Source organism: Mastigoproctus giganteus, chromosome 14 (assembly GCF_048544385.1).
Source record: "Mastigoproctus giganteus isolate SK-2022 chromosome 14, ASM4854438v1, whole genome shotgun sequence".
Classification (NCBI taxonomy): domain Eukaryota; kingdom Metazoa; phylum Arthropoda; class Arachnida; order Uropygi; family Thelyphonidae; genus Mastigoproctus; species Mastigoproctus giganteus.
In genome coordinates this window covers 59,005,596-59,027,001 of record NC_143588.1, presented here as the reverse complement: position 1 = coordinate 59,027,001, position 21,406 = coordinate 59,005,596, and the positions used below count along the sequence as shown (strand labels likewise).

At 36.4% G+C, this 21,406-nt stretch overlaps 1 protein-coding gene across 1 annotated transcript in view; it reads left to right on the top strand.

Moving 5' to 3' along the window:
* The window catches only part of ergic53 (lectin, mannose binding protein ergic53), a 207,475-nt gene that overhangs the window by 141,584 nt on the left and 44,485 nt on the right, over window positions 1-21,406 (top strand). The window contains exons 10-11 of the mRNA XM_090389265.1: window positions 5,447-5,510; window positions 9,570-9,723. Coding sequence (XP_090245391.1) covers window positions 5,447-5,510; window positions 9,570-9,723 — 218 coding nt within the window. The remainder of the gene's footprint in view (window positions 1-5,446; window positions 5,511-9,569; window positions 9,724-21,406) is intronic.

The following is a 21,406-nucleotide window of genomic DNA, read 5'->3' as shown; positions in this document are numbered from 1 at the left end:
CCCTCCCCCAGTTCTCCTCTGAGCCATGGCACTCCCATTAGCTTGAGCCTTTTGTTTTGCTGCTCTGGTCTGAGTCATGATTTCGATTTAATTTCAATAAAATTTCAATTTCAGTACAACATTATAACCCTAAACTTGTATCCCAACACAGTTATAACGCTATATATATTTTTCAGTATCAAGTATTATCTAAGAGTTCTGTATCAAGTTATGTATTAATTATGTTACGTTTATAATCTAAGTTGTTATATGTATAAATACAAATTTATACTATACTATTTTGTTAAAAGTAATAGTATATATTTATACTATTTTATGTTAAAAGTACAATTTAATTGACAACAAAGTTTAATAAAATTAAGAGATTTTACTGATTAATTGACTATATTATATACTGTACTATACTAAGCTTAAGCTGTCTAGTTCGGGATATAACGTTGTGTCGTATAACAATGGTGGCAAGTTACGAACGGTAAATCTACGGACACTTAAGTATTAATTAACTTCCAAATCTCGCCGTCTCAATTCAGAATAAACTAAGGATCCTGACTTGGTGTATAAGCTACTTATAGAAAATAATTTGATGTAACAATTAGTCAATAAAGTGGCTAAATATGGCTAAAAAACGTCTCATTCAGCGGAGCTAAACACGTGGAGTTGATACGCTTACTGATACTTTTATGTAATTACAAGGCCGAGTAAAGAATAAATACACCAGATTAATCAGAAAATCACAAAATAATGCTATAGTAGTAAATTTAAATCAAAAGTATTTAGAAAAACAATAGTTTCAAATCAATAAATAAGAAAATCCACTTAGCGGCTTTGAACACATCTGACTCCCACTAGCCTTGTCAGCAAACATGACCACGTCAGCGATATGGGAACAATATTCCATGGTATGGTGACTTGAGATTTATCCAGAATGAATAGCTGCTTAGAAAAAAAGTAATGCCAAGAGCAGAAGACAAAACCCAGTTTTTTAGAAGAGGAGGAAGCAATATTTGTAATGCCAAGAGAAATTAGAGGTCAACGTTCAAGAAGTCAAAAAGAATCCTTTTTTGTGAGATATGAGACAGGAATGTTTATAAGGATTGAAATTAAGTTATTTTTGCACCACTAGAGAATTAAATGGAGTTCAGCGTTTAAGGAATTGGTAGTGGATATTCAAGAAGTTGAAGGTTAAGGTTTCTCAAACTGGGAGGTGGATTGCAATTATCAGCAAAACTATGGATAGGATTTCCAGTCAATGGAAGGAGGAGGTCATTAATATACAAGAGGAAAAGAGTAGGAGAAAGAACTGAACATGGGGGAACACCAGCATTACTGGAGAAGTTAGAAGACAGAGGGCTGTCTACCATTACCTGCAGTGAGTGGTCAGAGGGAAAACTGGATACCCACTTACAAAAAAACAGTTGGCAGACCACAAGATGGAAGCCAAGATTTGTATGCTTTACACAGTCAAAAACCCTTGAAATGTCAATAGCCATTGCTTGAGTTTCACAAAACGTTTCATTGAATTTGTCCATAGATGGTTACTTAAGCCAATATTACATTACCAGTGGATAAACACTGGTGGAATCCATACTGGTTATCGTTGATCAGATGGAGTTGTTTTGGCAAAAGACCAGAATGCTTGATTACAGTTTGAACAAGATGCAAGTTTTCTACTTGTAGGCTATTCAAAATCTAGTTTGAACTGATTAATATGTACTGTACAATTGTTGCAAGCTTTGGTGGAGGGAAAAAAATGAAACTGGAGATTTGGTTGTAATCTAATTGTGATATGCAGCATTCTTATCTTGAAAAGCCTTAGCACATTTGTTGGGAAACCAAAGTTTAGAATAAGGACGAGATTTTAAGATAGTATTCAATAAAGGATTTCATCCCTACAAGGATAATGTGACTGACACAATCTGGGCAAACATTGACATCAGAAGATTTAAAACAGTAATCCAAAAAAGAAAAGAAAAATAGAAATCTCCCAGATCATCCTATTTTACATTCTTGTAAATGCCAAACAACACCTTGTGTTGTTTGGCATTTACAAGATTTACATTAATGGTCACAAGAGAAAGGTTTTGTGGGAGAAGAAAGCATCACCAAGTTGTGATCTGAGGTGTCTAGAGGACCACTCATCTAAACTGTAGTTGAAAGGGGTTGTTTGAAAGAAGAGAAGATCAAGAGTTTTGGCTGTGTGGTTAGGATTGTATAGTATTCCGGTTGGTAAATGAACAATCTGTGCAAAAGCCTCAGCATCTCAACCAGCTCAGTGCATGTAACTAAAAAATATAAACCAGCTGGAGTTGTGAACGTTGAAATCACCAAGAAAACTTTCCTCACTGTTAGGAAAGTTGGACTGGAGATAGTTGAGTTTCAAAGAGAGGAAGTCAGAGGTCCAAGTGATTAGTGGAGTTGGGAGAAAAATAACAGGCAGCAGATGAATTTGATAGAATGGGGTAGAGAGAGAGATTCCAAGCTAGAGAAGATTGAAAAGAGGAGATTCCAAATTACTAAGTCTCAGATGGGAAATATCAGAGCAAACTTATGCACAGGTACTACCTTTTAAGAGAAAGGAAACATGCGGCAAATAAATAGGAAAACTAATGAGTTGGGGACTGGTTGAATCAACGAATATTTAGGATTCTCTCAGAAAATGTAAGTGGGGCTTGGCATTGAGATTGGAATTTAGACCATGTATATTTGTGAAATGAATGAGGAAGTGTTTGAGAGGTTTAGATCTTTTCGTAGATAAGTGTGTTCAGTTAGTTTGACTATTCATGATGAATTAAATAGTAAGAAAAGATGTGAATTAAATAGTAAGAAAAGGTGGGGAGGACATGTAAGAATTAAAAAAAAAATTGGTTATGGTGTTGACATGGCAATAATATACCTAGCTCCTTGATATAAAGTGGCCTCAATAGTGACCCCTGCATACATACTACTTGGGTTCCCTCCAGTCACTATCTAGCAGAGTAGTGGCAGTGAGATTATACACTAGCTGATCTGGATGCATTCTAGAGAGTTACCAATATGTTCAGTCTGGTGAAGTATCTAGCAGTCAGCCTGTGAACACCGTTTTAGAGCTCTGCCCTCAAAATGAAAGGAAGAGTGGATCTTGTCGTGATGCCATCATTACCTCAAAAGACATCAATCATACTGTAATTGATGGAAGGGATGGGGGGCTATTTCCAGAGCTTTGTTCTGTAGACTAAACGTGGGTTTTATTGCTTCAGGCCTCCAATAAGCAAAGTGGTGATATTGCACCAGTTAAGAGCCATTACTACTTTGTTTTGCTTAGTAACATAGAAGGGTGGCATTTCTCTGTGTGGTGTGGACAAGCACACCTTGACCTGTGCTTACTTTAGTTCATACCCGAGTCATTTTCATTATACTTGGTGCTATATTTCAGGATTTGCACACAGGTTTTGTAACCAGGGTTACTGAAAGGCAATAACATGATGTATGATAACTGATTGACAAATGTTATTAAATTTATAGATATTAGATTATTTTAGATTAATTTAAAGATCTTAAATTTAGACTATACCATGACATAACCATACATTGTGGTCTGTTCTTTGAGATCTATAGGTATGGTTATGTCCTAGGTAAAATTAGTATTAGCTATAGTGCATGAATGTCCAATGTTTTTGCTGAACCAGTCAAAAAAATAAACAAATAAAGTAATTAAAAATAATAAAATAGAATACCCATTTGACTCTTTACATATCCATCCAGCTGCCCTTAGAATTTCCACAAACTGCTAGCCTCAGCCACCCATGGAAGTAACTTATTCAAGTAATCAACAACTTGCTGGCTAAAATAAAACTTTCTGCGATCCTCTAAACCTCTATCTATGCAATTTGAATTTATGATCTATAGTTCTGGATTTGTAATGTAGGAAACATCATCCGCATTCATTTTACTTTCTTCTCTTGGAACCATATACACTTTAAGTCTCCTCTAAAGTGCCTAGTTATCAAGTTCTTGCCAGTGTATTAGAAATATTTTCCATATGGATGTCTTTTGCTGATTTCACTAGACACATTGCCTGTCTTTGCACTTTTTCACAAAGCTTAATGTATTTGTGTTTGATGTGAAAATATCTATGGTACTACTGGAGTAAAACTGATCAGTAATAAAACTTTCTTACAAAAATGACGCAATTGATTGGTAACAATTTTTTGCAGAAATGACACAATTGACGTTACTTCCTATTAGGTGGCTGTTAGATTTTAAACAATGCAAATGACATCACTTCCTAAATGGTGCTAACATTGATTTGGTAAAGTAAGTAGCTGATTCAATAGAGTAAGTTTATGCTAAGATATGGAAATGATGTCAAAAACATAGAGAATGAAAAAAAATAGTCTTTAATAAAATCTGCTTCTCAAGATTTTGATCAGCATCAACCTTCTAAGTAGCATAAGTAAGTTTTGATCAAACCATCCAAAAATACTAACTTAAGTTTAAGGACTCCTTAAGTGGTGCTACTTTAATATACCATTCAAAAATTTAAACGATTTTACTCGAGTGCTGCCATGGTTGTTTTCACATAAAATAAAACATCTTTCGTGCATACAAGGTACACATGCTGCTCTTATTTTAAGTGCAGCTCCCATGCTTGAATACAGTATTCCCAAGTACTATCTTAGAGTTGCCTTATACAGTGGATTGATGACTTTTATCTCTACAAGCAAATGTTTGATAAATCATTAATAGCATGCCATGGGCCTTCTTTGCCACCTGTCTACACTGCTTAGAGGACTTCATGTTTGACCAAATTATAACTCCCAAGTCCCTTTTCTTCTATTGACTTTGAGTAGAGCATCACAGTTTATTTATTATTATTATTTTTTCAATTTCCTAGTGTAATAGTTCATATGAATACCATAAATTGAATATTTTATTTCTTTAGATTTTGACTATGTTACGTGAACTTATTCCTCATAAATTCAAATTATGTTTTATTGTATTTGTATTACAGTCTCAGAGCTAAAATGCATAAATAATATCTGACACTACAGACAAGTCTTAAAGCCTGTTGAACTGAAACTGACACACAGCTGTAATGTCTCACAGTTAGTGTTAATTGTTTAGTAATTGCTTATATAAAGTAAGCACTGACTGTGTGGATTATATATTTAATTCACCAGCAGTTGTGTAGGCATTATTTTACCCCACCCCATACTTTTTTGTTTTATTTTGCATTGCTTTCCAAATTACTTCTTTCTTATTTATTATTATTTTTTTTTAACCGTTCTATTTAAAAATCAAGAAATAAAAATTTGGCAGCATCTATTATGATTTCATCAGAATAAATACATTTAAAGAAAATTCCTAGATAAGGAATTCTCTTTAAATGTTGTGTTTATTTTATAATTCTCTTTAGTTTTACACTTCATATATAAAATATTCTCAAAAAAAATTTAATTTTTTAAAGGTATAGGAAACAACATCCAGATGAAGCACAGCGCAAAGAAATGGAATTTAATCCAGAAGAAGCAGTGAGTTTAGTTTTTAAAATAAGACAAATGTAATGGAAATTGCTTAATACTTGTGACAAAGTAATGGGGAAACGTGCTTTTTGAGAGATGACATTATGTTCATACATCTGTATTATAAAACAAAAGTAAAGGCTTTCACTCCTTATTCATTTGAATGATACTAAACATTGGCATGTATTATTAACTTCATCCTAATACTAAATTTGCAATTTTATAATTACATGATTCTAATTAATTCAGATATAGTTTGGACTTGGTATTACATTGACATTACTGCCAGTTTATACTAAAAATTGATCTGATCTGATTGAGGTATATAAGGCCTTGAATGGTTTGAGCAGACTTAATTCTGATGGAATTCTTCCTCTTGCTCAGATTAGGAACCTGAGAGGGCATAAATTCAAATTGAGGAAAGACAGTTGCAGAATAGATGTGCAGATATTTTCCTTTAGCCAGTGGTAGCAGTTGATTGCTGGAACAAACTTCCATCTGTTGTTGTGCAAGTTGATAACTTAAATAAATTCAAGGAAAAACTGGACAAACTTTTAGAGCGAAAGGATGGGTGAAATGAGAAGTTTTTTTTTGGCTGATGCTGTATAAGCTTGCTTTTTTACATCATATGTTAAATGTGCAGCATTAGCAGTGGCACTCATTTATTCAAATTGCTCACTTCAGTAGTGGAAAATTTGTTCCAACAATAAACTACCTGCTGCAGGCTGATGTCAAACCTCCACACATCTATCTTACAACCATCCGTCCTCATTTTGAATTTGTGCCCCCTCCAATCATTTGTGTGGTCTGATTAAGAGGAAGAATCCCATCAGCATTGAGCTAGCTCAAAGCCTTACACAATCAGAACACCTCACAGATGCCTCTTCTGCATTTGCAAAACTGTCTTGCTTAGTAAGCGCATCTTTTTGTTTCTCTCACTAAACTCGTGGCTCTTCTCTGCACCCATTCCAACAGATTCACATCCTTCGAAAAATGAGGTTTCCAGACCTGTTTGCAGTACTCAAGATGTGGCCTAACCATTGCCTTATACAATGGGATAATTACCTCCTTATCCCTACTAGCAAAATTCCTGTATGTCTTTGACTAAAACCAATGAGCTGCCCTGGCAGCCTGTCTGCACTGCTCAGAGAACTTCATAACCTGACTGCACAATTTCCCCAGATCTTTTCATTTTCGACCCTAAGTATAGTACCACACAGTTGGTACTATACTTAGGGTCGAAAAGTTGGCTTGATCTTGATTTTCAGTACGAATACGGACCGCGAAAGCGGGGCCTATCGATCCTTTTGATTTTAAGAGTTTTAAACTTACTGCAGTTAAACTCTTAAAATCAAAGTTACTGCAGTTAAGTTACTGCAGGTTGCCTCCGTAGCCAGGTGGGAAGGAGCAGCAGTGCGTAGCACACGCTTCTTGATTAGACTGGGGTTCGAGCCCGTCACCACCAAATACGGAGGATGAGGAAAGGTCATTCAGGGAATGACCACCGCATATCCTGGAGCAATATGGCCTTAGTTGCTAATGCTCCTAAAAACTAAATAACAAACAAACAACTCGAAGTTACTGCTACTATCAATGTATTTATCAATGTTAAATTTCAATTGCTATTTCTCAGCTTATCTGCCCAACTTTTCTAGATCTGTTGCAGTAGCACACTGTCATTAATCACTTTGCCAGCCTTCGTATCATCTGCAAACTTGGACATTAAGCCTGATATGCCTTTATCGATAAATATAGAAAACCGCAATGGGCTTATCACTGAACTGGGTGGGGAGTTCCATGAAGAACAATGTCCATTGATTACCACTCTGTCTTCTCCCACTCAACCATTCCTTTATCCATAGCAGAAACTTGCTCTTAATGCCACATTGCTCCAATTTGTACAGCAGTCTTTTATGTGCAACAGTATTAAAAGCTTGGTCAAATTGGTCAAACAAGATTTCTCCACAACAAACCCATGCTGTGTCTGAAGTATAATTGCAGCCTTGTTTATATAATCCTGCATTACTTTCTTTACCAGTGATTCCATATTTTCCCTGCAACAGAAGTTAAACTAACAGGTCTGTAATTACCTGTGTCATCCTTTGATTCCCCTTTGTGAATTGGGGATACATTTGCACATCTCCAGTTTGCAGGAACCTCCCCTGAATCCAAGGATGCTCTCCTAATTATGGCTAAGGGTTTATTTATATTTCCTTTGCTACCTCCTCCTTTACTTAATATAATTGGATAGATCCTATTCATCCCAGGTGCCTTTCTTAAGTTTAGCTTCAGCAATTTCTCTTCCAATTTCCTTTCACTTCCTACAAAATCATTTAGCTTCATTTTATAGTTTGATAAACCTCCAGCATCCCCTTCCCTAGAGGAATTTATCATATGTGAATGTAGATGCAAAATGCTCATTCAGTTTGGCAGCAACTCGAGCAGGATCATCAACAGTAAAATCATTGACATTGAGTGAACCAATTTGATTCATCTTCTTCTTTCTAGTGTTTACATAAGTAAAGAAGTCGTTACAGTTTTTCTTTACATCCTTCATCAAGGATTTCTTGTAATCTGCCTTCACCTGCCTCACCCCCTTTGTGACTTGGCTACCGACTAACTTATATCTGCCATAGGCTTCTGTGTCACCCAACAATTTGTGTGCCATGTATTTTTCTTCTCTGATATGAGGTTCATCCATTTAAGCCTATAATTTGGAGAGTATTTCTTAATTTGATAAGTTGTTTCCATTGTTTTCAAAAATATATAAATTAACATAAAAACTAAGAGTCTTTGATAGATTCCTGACTCTTGCTGCTAATTTAATATTTTTTGCCATAAGTTCTTTAGCATTCTCTCGCTTGTTCTTTTTTGCTGTATAAAAGCTTATGCCTGAAATCAATAGCAGCTTTTGTGAGATGTCTTGACTTCATTTGTTTTTCCAACTCTCAAATATTAAAAGTTGTTGTTCCATAAAAATAGTGAACTCCTCTTTTAACTTAATTGTTAACAGGAGAAACTGCTTCGACAGGGATGTAGATGCAAAATACTTATTCAGTTTGTCAGCTTTCTGAGTAGAATTCTCAACGATCAAACCATTGATATCAAGTGGATCAATCTGTTTCATACCCTTCCTTCTAGAGCTTACAGAAGTAAAGAAGTCTACTGTTTTTCTTTGCATTCTTTGGCAAAAATTTCTCATGCTCTGCCTTTGTTTGCCTAACATCTTTTGTGACTTTATTACAAACTGTTTTATATCTACCATAGGCATTTGTGTGTCCCATGCATTTTTCTTCCTGAGACCACTATAGTTACTTTTATGAAAGCAAAAGCCCGTCCCTTTACCCCTCATGATAGTTACATCTTTGAGTAAATCCCACAGCAGTATGCTGTGATCACTGCTACTTAGTGGTTCCTTTATCTGCAGATTCTTAATGCATGAATAATCATTGCTGATAATCAGATCAAGAGTATTACTCCCTCTGGTTGCCTATTGAACATTCTTGTGTAGAAAACAATCATCCAATAAATCCACAAAAGTCTTGCTAGTCTGCATGTTGCCAACCCATAAGTTCCAGTCTATCTGTGAAGTTAAAATCCCCTATTATAATGCAATCTGATTTAGCCCACTTTTTTTTTTTTTTAAAGTTCCTTTCTAATGTTAAAATTATTTCTAAAAACATAATCCAGTATGATACCACTTAACTTATTATTAAACACTGGCTATAGTTATGCAAAATGTTCTGATCTTAAGTAATATGGAGGGCAGAGAAATTTGCATAATTACTATGATTTTTTTTTTTTTTTTTTTTTTCAATTGAAATAATTGCACTAAGTATCCTTTCAACCTCGGGTAGATTTTCTTTATCTTTCCAGTCTGTTCTAACTGTGATATGATGTCATAATAGCATTAAGCCACCAAAAATTATGTTGGGCATAACCAGGTAATGGATAATACAGAAGAATATTTTATTATAAAAAAATGTTTTTTAAATAAGATCTTATTTAAAAAATAGAATTTTTTTTTTTTTCACTGTGATATATTTATTATTGTTTTGTTTATTTTAGTATGAAACCCACCAACAACGTGAACTACAACAAATATTCCATGGTCAGAGTCAAATGTTTGAAATAATGAAGAATTTGCACCGAAAATTGGATGAAATGATTGGACGCCAAGAACGTACACTTTCAATGCTTTCTGCAGTACAAGTTGGAGGAAGTATGATATTTTAATGAATTTTAAGGGGTGGGTGGGTGTGTGTTTTAAATCAGAAGATGCATCCATGTTTTAGAAGGCAAATTTTGGTAAAATATTTCATTGCATACTTTTGAAGTACAGATTCACAAATAGTTATTAAACAATGTCAGTATAGAATGAACTTTTTATTTATTATAGAAGGGCAAATATTCTTGCTGCCACTGTCACATTCCACTCGGCACTTGTTTGACGTAGTGCTCTGTATAATTTGGTACTCTCTCCTAGAGTTGCCCTTTGTTGTCCCGGAATAGTGCTATTCACTCCAAACACCTTGGCAAGGGTTATCCATCAGCAAATGATTGAGTGCCTTAGAAGTCCCCATTAAAAATATTGCTCTCAATTTGATTTACAAATCAGCCACAGATCATTGTGCATGCCTTTGAAGGGTTGTTCTTTGATTTAAATTGACTTTTACACTGATAATGTAATTTACACAAAAAGAAATGAATTGCTGGCCAAAGTGGGAATGCTGCAAAACATAGCCAATTTATAACAAGGAGAAATTATCGAAGCTCTGTTTTAAAAATTATTTGTGCCCATGAGCAATTTACATCACTGTGTTAATTTTTTACAGCTGTTTGTACTGGTACAAGTTTCCTGTGTCCACAGCTGAATTTTATATACAATTTACAATGTATGTACAATGTAAATACAATATACATATAAGGTTCTATAATTTTAAGGAAAATTTTCTTGCATTCTGGAAAACATACTGTGTTTATGTTTTATTGCATAATTTATGTATTTCAAGTTAATATTTCTTTTGAACTTGGTGTATTTTAGGCTTATGAAGCCTGTACCATTACCTCAAAAAAGAGATGGATCAAACATTTTAGGCTTGTGAAGCCTGTACCTCAAAAAGAGATGGATCAAATGGTGCTTTTCAAAGAACTGTTTGATCCATCTCTTTTTGGGATGCCCTCTGTTTCTTTTTCCAGTGCACCCACCGGTATTGCACTATCTCCGGTGGGTGCTGGATTTGTGCACAAGGCACTAAAGGTGATAGTAGACCCAGGCTTGGCTGCTTGTGCTTGGGGGGTGGGCAGCGGCTGCCTAGGCGTTGGCTGCTCCCTGGTGGCAAGGTGGACTGACACAAGTGACACACCATACACCAATACATAAAGCTTTGCAGAGTTTCTGCACCAACACAGACGTGCAAGGTGGAGATGGGCTTAGGCCTAGGAGTCACCCTTGATACAGGTAAAACACACACACATACATACACGTGTTCATATATAATATAGTATCTTATATATGTATAATGAGAATGCTAATGTATATAAAATTGTATATATCTTCTTCGTAAGTTTTGTATATAATTTGTAAATAATTGTGTGTACAAATAAATGGAAAAATGGGAAAAAAATGTTTATTTTTCCAGTTGGGTTGTAATTCATTGCTAATTTGGTAGTCTCGCCCTACTCTTTCTCTCTATGCACTCTTTCCATTTTAACTGATAATTTTGTATTTCTTCTATTACGTTGGAGGTGTTTTAGTCTATCTCTTATATCTGTGTTTCTTTGATCTAGTCTTGTTAATCTCAATAGTGATCTGAGAAATTTTCATCTGGGCTGCTTCCAAATGCCATTTATCCCTCTTCCCAAGTGTCCATACTTCACTACCATATTTAAGTGTGTACTCCCTTATGTTATGAATTTGTAATTTCTTTTGTTTGTCAATTTCTTTTTATTATTCCATTCATTCTATTGTAAGTTTGTAATTTGTATTCCATATCCTTTATAAAGTCTGAAATCCTGTTTCCTAAATATTTAAATTCAGTTACTTGTTCAATGATGTTTCCGTCTATTACTATCTTTACCCATCTGATATCATGACCACACATTGCCATTGATTTTGTTTTTAAAGCTGATATGTTTATAGTTATTTGCTACTGTATTTAAACGATGCGTTAATATCTGTAATTCCTCCTCTGATTTGGCCAAAATTACCTGAACATCAGCAATTTAGCATCCATAACCAACACCATTCTCAGGGCATTGGAAGCTGCCTTTGACTCCATCAGTATCCCCTCACTTGTTCACCTCCTAGAATACTACTTCTACATAAAAGGTGACATGTTGTGGTTTATCACAACCCTGCTCTCTGAGAGAACCATTCTTCTTAAAGCGGATCAACACACAGTCTGGAGAATGATCACTGCGGGAGTTCCCCAAGGCGGAGTCCTCTCCGGAGCATTATTCACTGCAGTTATTATTCCGTTTGTGCAATAGAGAGAAGACATACTCTGCTATGTCGATGATATTGAGATATATACTCGGATTAACCCCGGCAAACATCTCTCAAACATCAATAAAAAGATCAGTGAAAAGTCACTGATCTTAGGATCCTATCTCCATCAATTTGGCCTGTCATTAGCCATGCCAAATCAGCCCAAATTGTCTTTTCTCTGAAGCACCGACTCACTGAAATCCAAGCTTCTCTAGATGCCATTCCCTTCCCAGTGGTCAAGATGCGTACAGACTTGGGAGTCATCTTCGACTATAAACTGAGCTTCAACCCCCACATTGACAAGCTCATAGCAAAATTCTGACAAATGCGTTGGACCACAAAACAACTGCTCCACGTTAGGGATCTGGATGTGACTTGTCGGTACATATACACCTCAGTATACTCCATTGTATTCTATGCCTCGGAAATTTGGGGGTCCGTGGCCCCCACCAACATGAAGCGCGTGTACTCCACCAAATACTGGCTCCTTCATTGGATCATGCAAAAACATCATTGTCCACCCCAGCAAAGAACAACTGCAATGGTGATGTCACTTAATTTTGCACGACTTCCAGATCTTGTACTTGAAAAACGCCTTGTTCTCACTGTCAAAATGACAACCAGAATGGTCTCGGAACCAAGCATCTGGGGACTGTGTGGCTGGAGCATCCCTCTACCTGGACTGAGGTCAGCTCACAGCCCACTATAACAGACTATCGCTCAGTAATTGCTTTCTCCCCAGGGGATTGCTCCCCATAATCCATTCAATTGATGGTGACCTCTGTAGGTTTGCGAAGGATCGGAGGTACCGAAGACAGATCCTTAAGAGCCTGACCTTGGCCAGGCAAAGTGCACATTGATAAGGGCAGCATAACGATGCCCAATATATTGTAAATGTTCAGAGCACGATATCTTTATGAATGTGTTATGAATAAAGTCAATAATAACTTTATGAATATAAATATTAATATTAATGTATTTGTGAATATCTTTATTAATTCATTGTAAATACTGTCAAAAGCATAATATTCTATTGTTGGCTCTGGGAAGTGAGCACGAACTTCGATGTAGGCCCTGTCTCCCCAAGGCTATTGTCCACCAGCCAATGTAAAACCCATAGCATTACTGCTGTGAAGGGTCTATTGTATTTACCACATTTGTATACAATAAAGATTTTATTTACACACACACACACACACACACACACACACACACTGGTGAGTTGTGAATATTTTGACAATGGGCTCTCACTTTTGCCGACTTTTTGATGTAAAAGATCCTTTTGGGGAGAGGTCCTACCGAGTAAATCTGATCGGTCACGGAAGTGATGTCACCTGCGGTGTCTGCCAGAGGTGCTTCTCATGCTGAGACCACTAGTCTGTGCAGGACACTCACTAGTAGTATGATTAGATTAGAGCATGTGACACATTTTCCGTGACCAGTACGATATCTTGAGTTCTAACTTTTCGGAATTTTTTAATAGTATGACGTCATATAGTGACGCGTAGGATGTTTCACATAAAACCAACTACTGCGCGTGCTCGGCAGATGTGCAACTTTTTTTTCTTTTTTTTTTCACAACTAGGCAAATATAATGGATACTTTTTTTTTTTTTTTTTTTTTTTTTCCATGATAAAATTTTAATATTGCAAATAAAAAATAACAAAAATATTTCCCATATTACAAATAACGAATTATCACAAACATTCTAGAATATAAAAACAAAAATCACAGATTACACAAAAAAAATTGCATAAATATTCAAGAAAATTTTCTTCTAAAAATTACCATATGAAATTTACTTCTTTGTTAAAATTGACATAACGATTTGGATCAAATTGAAGCAATGGTTTTCCATTTAGATGTATGGTCATCATAATCTGCAATGTGTTTAATTTTCAACATTATTTATTCATTCATTCACACAATATTATTCATTACGCTGAAAGCTCGCTCAGTTTCAGCACTGCTAATCGCAGTGGTTTCAGAGATATTTCTGGCTTTCTTAATTGTAAAGGCAATTTCACTCTATTTTAAAAAACTGTCTTCGACAAAATCATTAATTTTTTCCGAAAACAAATTTCTTATTCGGTTTTCAGTCTTGCCACCGAGACGAAAGTTCTTTTAAATTCCACAATTTCCGGTAGAATATGTTTAAAAATTTTTTCAATGGAATGATTATTTTCTTTATTTTATTTAAAGTCATTCTGTTGCATTAATAACTTATCCTTTAAGGATAAAACAATGCATTTAATAACTTGTCACGGGGTAATTTTACTGTTCTTACTTTCGATTTCGATTCCGTCAAATTCTTTCCACTTCAACGTGCTCTCAATTTTAGCTTCATATTTCCCTTCAGAATTTTTTCAAATTAGCAGTAGCATTGACAGTTCGAATAATTAATCTGCTTTTGCCATAGTGAATCTGTAAAGCTTCTGAAATGTAAGAGAGCTCCTGCAGGATATCGATCATTGGTGCTAAATGGTTAAGAAATTCCAGATTTAAAAGTCACTTTAACAATCTCGAATATTTAACTTCTGATTCAAAATGTTTGCACAATGCAGGATAATTCCCTTAACCCGCAATTACCATTCGCAAGCTACAAGCTGCTCTTAGTAGCCCGAACACATGACCGATCTTTGTAGTTTTCACATCAAGTTCTTTAGCAATCATACTTAATTGGTAATAGTTTTTTTTTTTAATTATTGCCTGTATGCCATTATATTTTAGAACATTTTTTACACAGAGAAAGGCTCAACAAAGTTTCAAAATCTGCCAACATTTCATCTTCGTAAAGTTTATATAATATCTTAGTTGCCTCAATTCCCCCCTCCCCAATGTTGTTACTGTCACTAGTTCTTTGAATACTGTGCAAAATATCGGAATCGTTCAGATATTCAGCTACTGTGACCATGTAAACATAGACAGGAGAAATTTACTGGAAGGCTTGGATCACTCACTTCTCCGAAAAACATATGCCCATTTGTCGCAGTAAAGGGGGACCAGAGGCTATTGTCCGTGTCAGGAATTTTCTTTATCCTCTAACTGGCTATGGAAAGCATATTGACTAATGGTGCCTAGTCTCCAGCCACTGCAATTTGCAGTGGCTGGAGACTAGGCACCTGCGTGGCGATCTGATTGAGGTGTATAAGGCCTTGAATGGGTTGAGCAAGCTGAATTCTGATGGGATCCTTCCACTTGTTCAGATTATGAACCTAAGGGGGCATAAATTCAAATTAAGAAAAGACAGATGTAGAATAGATGTGCAGAAATTTGCCTTTAGCCAGCGTGTGGTTAATTGCTAGAACAAACTTCCATCTGTCGTTGTGGAAGTTGATAAGTGAAATAAATTTGAGGAACTGGATAAGCATTTGGAGGGAATGGCGTGTTTTTTTTTTTTTTTTTTTTTTTGCTGATGCTGCATAAGCTCATACACTTGCTTTCTTGCCTCACATGCCACTACTACTACCACCTAAAAGCCATAGGTGAGAACAATGCATACAAAGTTGTCTCTCCTAATCTGTTTGTTACATGAAAATTATTTATGTTCTATGGAAACTACTGTATTTTAAATGTAATTACCAAGGGGAATTTTAAAAAGATTCGGTATAAAAAAGTTGGTTAAACAGAGGTCTGACTGTAATTAAATCAAAAATTAAGCAATTTTAAAATACATAACCGATCGATTGCACCATTAAAATTCTGGGAAGGGGGCCCCGTTTGCCCCACTGTAGTTTCGGCTCTGGATACTCAATTGCATTCAGGATTTCATTTGAAAAATAAATGATCATCTCAACAATGGGCTCGCAAATTTAAAAAAAAATAACAATGTGCTCTCACGAGCCCATGCAAATCCACTATAGCTCACCACTGATATATGGAATTGTGTTAATTTTGCTGTTGGATAACTGAATTCCACCTGTTAAGTGTTTTCCATTCCTGCAATATTTTGTTAATATACATGTTGAATAGTGTTGGTAATAATCCACAACCTTGTCTTACACTCTTATTTGTTGATATAGATTCTGAAATGTGTCGATTCACATATTTTATGTTAATTTTTGTGTAATAGTAATAGAGGCATGTGATGCAAGACAGCAAGCATTGAGCTTATGTAGTAGCATCAGCCAAAAAAAAAAAAAAAAAAAAATCACACAACCATTCCCTCTAAAAGTTTGTCCAGTTCTTCCTTGAACTTATTTAAGCTATCAATTTCCACAATGACAGATGGAGGTTTGTTCCAGCAATTAACCACCTGCTGGCTAAAGGCAAATTTCTGCACACCTGGCTTTCCTCAATTTGAATTTATGCCCACTTAGTAGTAGCAGTGGCATTTGATGCAAGAAAGCAAGTGTATGAGCTTATGCAGCATCAGCCAAAAAAAAAAAAAAAAAAAATCACACCATTCCCTCCAAATGCCTGTCCAGTTCCTCCTTAAATTTATTCAACCTATAAACTTCCACAACGACAGATGGAAGTTTGTTCCATCAATTAACCACCCGCTGGCTAAAGGCAAATTTCCGCACATCTAATCTACATCTGTCTTTTCTTAATTTGAATTTATGCCCCCTTAGGTTCGTAATCTGAACAAGTGGAAGGATTCCATCAGAATTCAGCGTGCTCAACCCATTCAAGGCCTTATATACCTCAATCAGATCACCGTGCAGGTGCCTAGTGTCCAGCCACTGCAATTTGCAGAACTTAAGCCTCTCTTGGTAAGAGGATCCCTTCATTCCCCTCACCAATCTTATTGCCCTTCTCTGTACACGCTCAAGCAAATCTACATCCTTGCCAAAATGAGGCCTCCAGACCTGTACGCAGTACTCAAGGCGTGGCCTGACCATTGCCTTATACGAGGGATAATCACCTCCTTTTCCCTGCTAGCAAAATTCCTATATATCATTGACAAAACCCCATGACCTGCCCTGGCAGTCTGTCTGCATTGCTCAGAAAACTTCATATCTGACTGCACAATTACTCCCAGGTCTTTTTCATTTTCTACCACCTTAAGTGTAGTACCACACAGTTGGTACGTTTCTCTGGGGTTACTTCTACCCATATGCAGTACTTTGCATTTGTCAAGGTTAAACTTCAGTTGCCACTTCTTAGCCCATCTGCCCAAATTATCTAGATCCTGTTGCAGTAGCACACTGCCATTACTGTCATTAACAACCCTGCCAACCTTTGTATCACCTGCAAACTTAGACATTAAGCATGATATACCTTCATCAATATGATTTGTAAATATACAAAACAACAGTGGACCTAACACCGAACCCTGTGGGACTCCACTAATAACATTAGTCCATGAAGAGCAGCACCCATTGATTACCACCCTCTGTCTTCTCCCACTTTACCATCCTTTTATCCATTGTAGCAACTTACCCTTAATACCATTCTGCTCCAATTTGTACAATAGTCTTCCATGTGCAACAGTGTCAAAAGCTTTCCTGAAATCCAAATATATGATATCAAAATTATTTTTTGCATCCAGTTCCTTTGTAACCACATCATAATATCCTATCAAATTTGTCAGACAACACTTTCCCTTAACAAACCCATGCTGTGTCTGAATTATTGCTGCAGTCTTGTCTAGATGATCCTGCAATGCATCTTTAACCAGTGACTCCATTATTTTACCCGGAACAGAAGTTAACTAACTGGTCTGTAATTACTCGTGTCACCCTTCGATCCCCCTTTGTCAATTGGGGATACATTTGCACATCTCCAGTCCGTGGGAACCTCCCCTGAGTCCAAGGATGCTCTCATAATTATGGCTAAGGGTTTGCTTAGTTGCTTTGCCGCCTCCTTTAATATAACTGGATAGATCCCATCCACCCCAGGTGCTTTTCTTATGTTGAACTTTAACAATTTCTCCTCCACTTTGCTTAGGTTCATAATCTGAGCAAGTGGAAGAATCCCATCAGAATTCAGCGTGCTCAACCCATTCAAGGCCTTATACACCTCAATCAGATCTATCATCTTGCAGGTGCCTAGTCTCCAGCCACTACAATTCGCAGCACTTAAGTTTCTCTTGGTAAGAGGACCCGTTTGCTCCACTCACCAATCTTGTTGCCCTTCTTTGTACGTGTTCAAGCAAATCTACATCCTAAAATGAGGCCTCCAGACTATACAGTACTCAAAGCGTGGCCTGACCATCTTATACAAAGGGATAATCACCTTTTCCCTGCTAGTAAAATTCCTGTATGTCATTGACAAAACCCCATGACTTGCTCTTGCAGCCTGTCTGCATTGCTCAGAAAACTTGATATTTGACTGCACAATTACTCTCAGGTCTTTCCATTTTTACCACCCTAAATGTATCACCACACAGTTGGTATGTTTCTCTGGGGTTAATTCTACTCAAATGCAGTACTTTGCATTTGTCAATGTTAAATTTCAGTTGCCACTTTTCAGCACATCTGCCCAAATTTTCCTGTATATCCTGTTGAAGTAGCACACTGCCCTTACTGTCATTAACAATTCTGCCAACCTTTGTTGCAAACTTGGACATTGTCTGATACACCTTCATCCATATCATTATTAAATGCAGAAAACATCAGTGGACCCAACTCTGAACCCTGAGGAACTCCACCAATAACATTAGTCCATGAAGAGCAGCATCCATTGATTACCACCCTCTGTCTTCTCCCACTCAACCATCCTTTTTTATCCATTGTAGAAACTTACCCTTAATACCATTCTGCTCCAATTTGTACAGTAGTCTTTATAATGCTTATATCCTTTCTTTCCATTCACTAAGTCCTTGGTGTTTCTGTTGAGATTGGTTCATGCAGTGATATTTTTATCTCTAGTTGTAGCTAGAAAAAGTATGGTCAAAAGGTTCATGTGGCTTCCTGAGAAAGTTAACTTTTTTAGTGATTGTTTCAGATTACCGAGGCAACAAAAAGGATGGTTTTTGAATTAAACAACCGTTAAGCAAAGAATAGACCAACTTTATAATAGACTAATTGAGCAAAGAATAGACCAACTGGATTACAATTTAACACCAACAGAGAAATGAAGCAACCAACAATTTTACAAGTGTGTGAATAGGTGAATGATGTACGCAAGTTAGTGAAATGTTCATGAGCCTATTGACACATCTCTCAAGATTTTTGGAATTAACAATGCCTCTATGTACCTTCAGTACATCGTACTGAATGGTACTGTTTTTGTTCCAGTTATGGAACCCTCATTAAGTCATAAACTGTTTTGCATTGTGTGGATTTGGACTGTGCAGTGTTTTCCTGGAAGGTAAACCCCCACCCCCTCGTTCAAATCGAGAGATGACTGTATTTAGAAGGGTTGTTTGTAAGAAAAAGATCAAGTGTGGTTGTGTGGTTAGGATTGTCCGGTCTTCTGGTAGGTAAATGAACAATTTTTGTGAAGTCATTAGTAATTCCAAATGCCTCATCTCAACCAGCTTGATTCCTGTGACAAGAAAACGGAAGCCAGCTGGAGTTGTAGACATTTAAAATCACAAAGGAAAATTACCTCACTGTTAGGAAAGTTGTACTGGAGAAAGTCAGTTTTCAAAGAGAGGAAGTCAAAGAATTCCAAGTGATTAGTGGAGTTGGGAGAATGATAGAGGTAACACTTGAAAGTATGTAGATATGGAGATTTTAAGCCAGAGAAGATCGAAAATATGAGATTCTAAATTACTAAGGCTCTGACAAGGGAATATCAGAATGGACATATGAACAAGTACCACCTTTGAAGCGAAAGAATCATACATTCGATAATTCAGACAACCAACCAACCAACCATAGGGCAGCCTTATATACTTGTGTGCAAAATTTAAGGACCAGTCAGATTTTCACCTGTAGCTTCTCATAGGAGTGGCCTGGATATGGGAAAAGCATACCAAAGGAACCTCGTGAGGTACTGAAATGAAGAAGGAAACAACACTGACACAACAACAGAAACAAACTGGTACAGAGGGACTTGATTCAAAAATGGCAACATGGTACTGGCTGCCATGATACAGATGCATCAGTGCCAAAGATGGAACAAAGGAAAGAGGTGGTCCTTGGTTGGAGATATGGCCACCCCTAATGTCGATGTTGATAATTTCTTGTGGTAACATCGTCCATTCCTCTGTCAGTGCCATCTTCAGCTGGTGAACATTTTTTAATGGTGGGTGTGGATGTGCCACTAGGCGTCTCCCCAATCATCCCATATGTGTTCGATGGGATTTAGGTTGGTGGAACGGGCAGGCCAATCCATACAAAGAGTCCTCACTTTCCAAAAGCATATCAACAGCTGCAGTGCAATGTGGTGTGGTGTGGCGTTATCATCCATAAACATGAACTCGGGGCCAATGGCATCTCGGAACAGACACTCGTGGGACGGATTACCTCAGTACATTAGCATTCAACAAGTTTCAGTCCTGCTTCCAGTATCTGGAGTTGTGTACATCCATCCAAGATAACGCCTCCCCAGACGAGAACACCTCGAACGCCATATCGATCCCTTTCAGTGATGTTTGCGGGGTGATACCATGTGCCAACCTCTCGCCAGTTGAGCTGATGTCCAGAATCGCTGCTGAGACTGAATCTACTCTCATCAGTAAAGAGTACTTTAAGTAAAGATTTTGTGGTTGTAACTTTTAGAAATAGTGTTGGTCCTTAAGTTTTGGACACCAGTGTACTATGACAGTCTTAACCATTGAACCATTTACTTGGATAATGAAATGAAAATCAAGAGTGTAAAGTTCTAATGTAAATTGTAGCATAACTCTAGATTATGCATCTTCTTAATAGAAAATAAAATGAATATGGATATCTCTTCAGAATAAATGACACTTTTTATTAAAGAAAAAAAAATCCCTTCACTGCATGCTTTATTTGGGGAGGCCAAATAAAGTAAAATCCTTTTATAGCAAATACATTTTTGTTGGAAAATTACAATGAATTATTTTTCAAGGTCTGCCTATACCTAAAATATATTGTTTTGTAATGAAAGGAAACAGTGTATACATAAATAATTCTATGGAAAGTTTTGCTTGAATAAAGGTAAAAATAGGTTTGAAAGATACAGCTATACCTTCTACCACATTTTCAACATTTCTGATTATGCTCAAATCTTCCCTCCCAACCTAACCACGACAAACAACAATATGGCACCATTCAACTTTTGCAATGTGACTCTGCACATTTTCGATCAGCTAACGTTGAATTTTTGTATTAATGCATGAAGAAAGTTAAACATTAAAAACAAAAATTTACATATTAATGTGAATAGTAAGAAATTGTCTAATGTAATGTATTTCTGGATGTGTGTTTTATTAAAATCTCAAAGAATAAAGATTTATTGTTGATCTTAAAATCTGTATTTAAGTAAATTAAAATGCTGTTTCCATATACAATAGACTGGATTTTCCAAGATCGATGGTAAAAAAAAATTTCCTGGA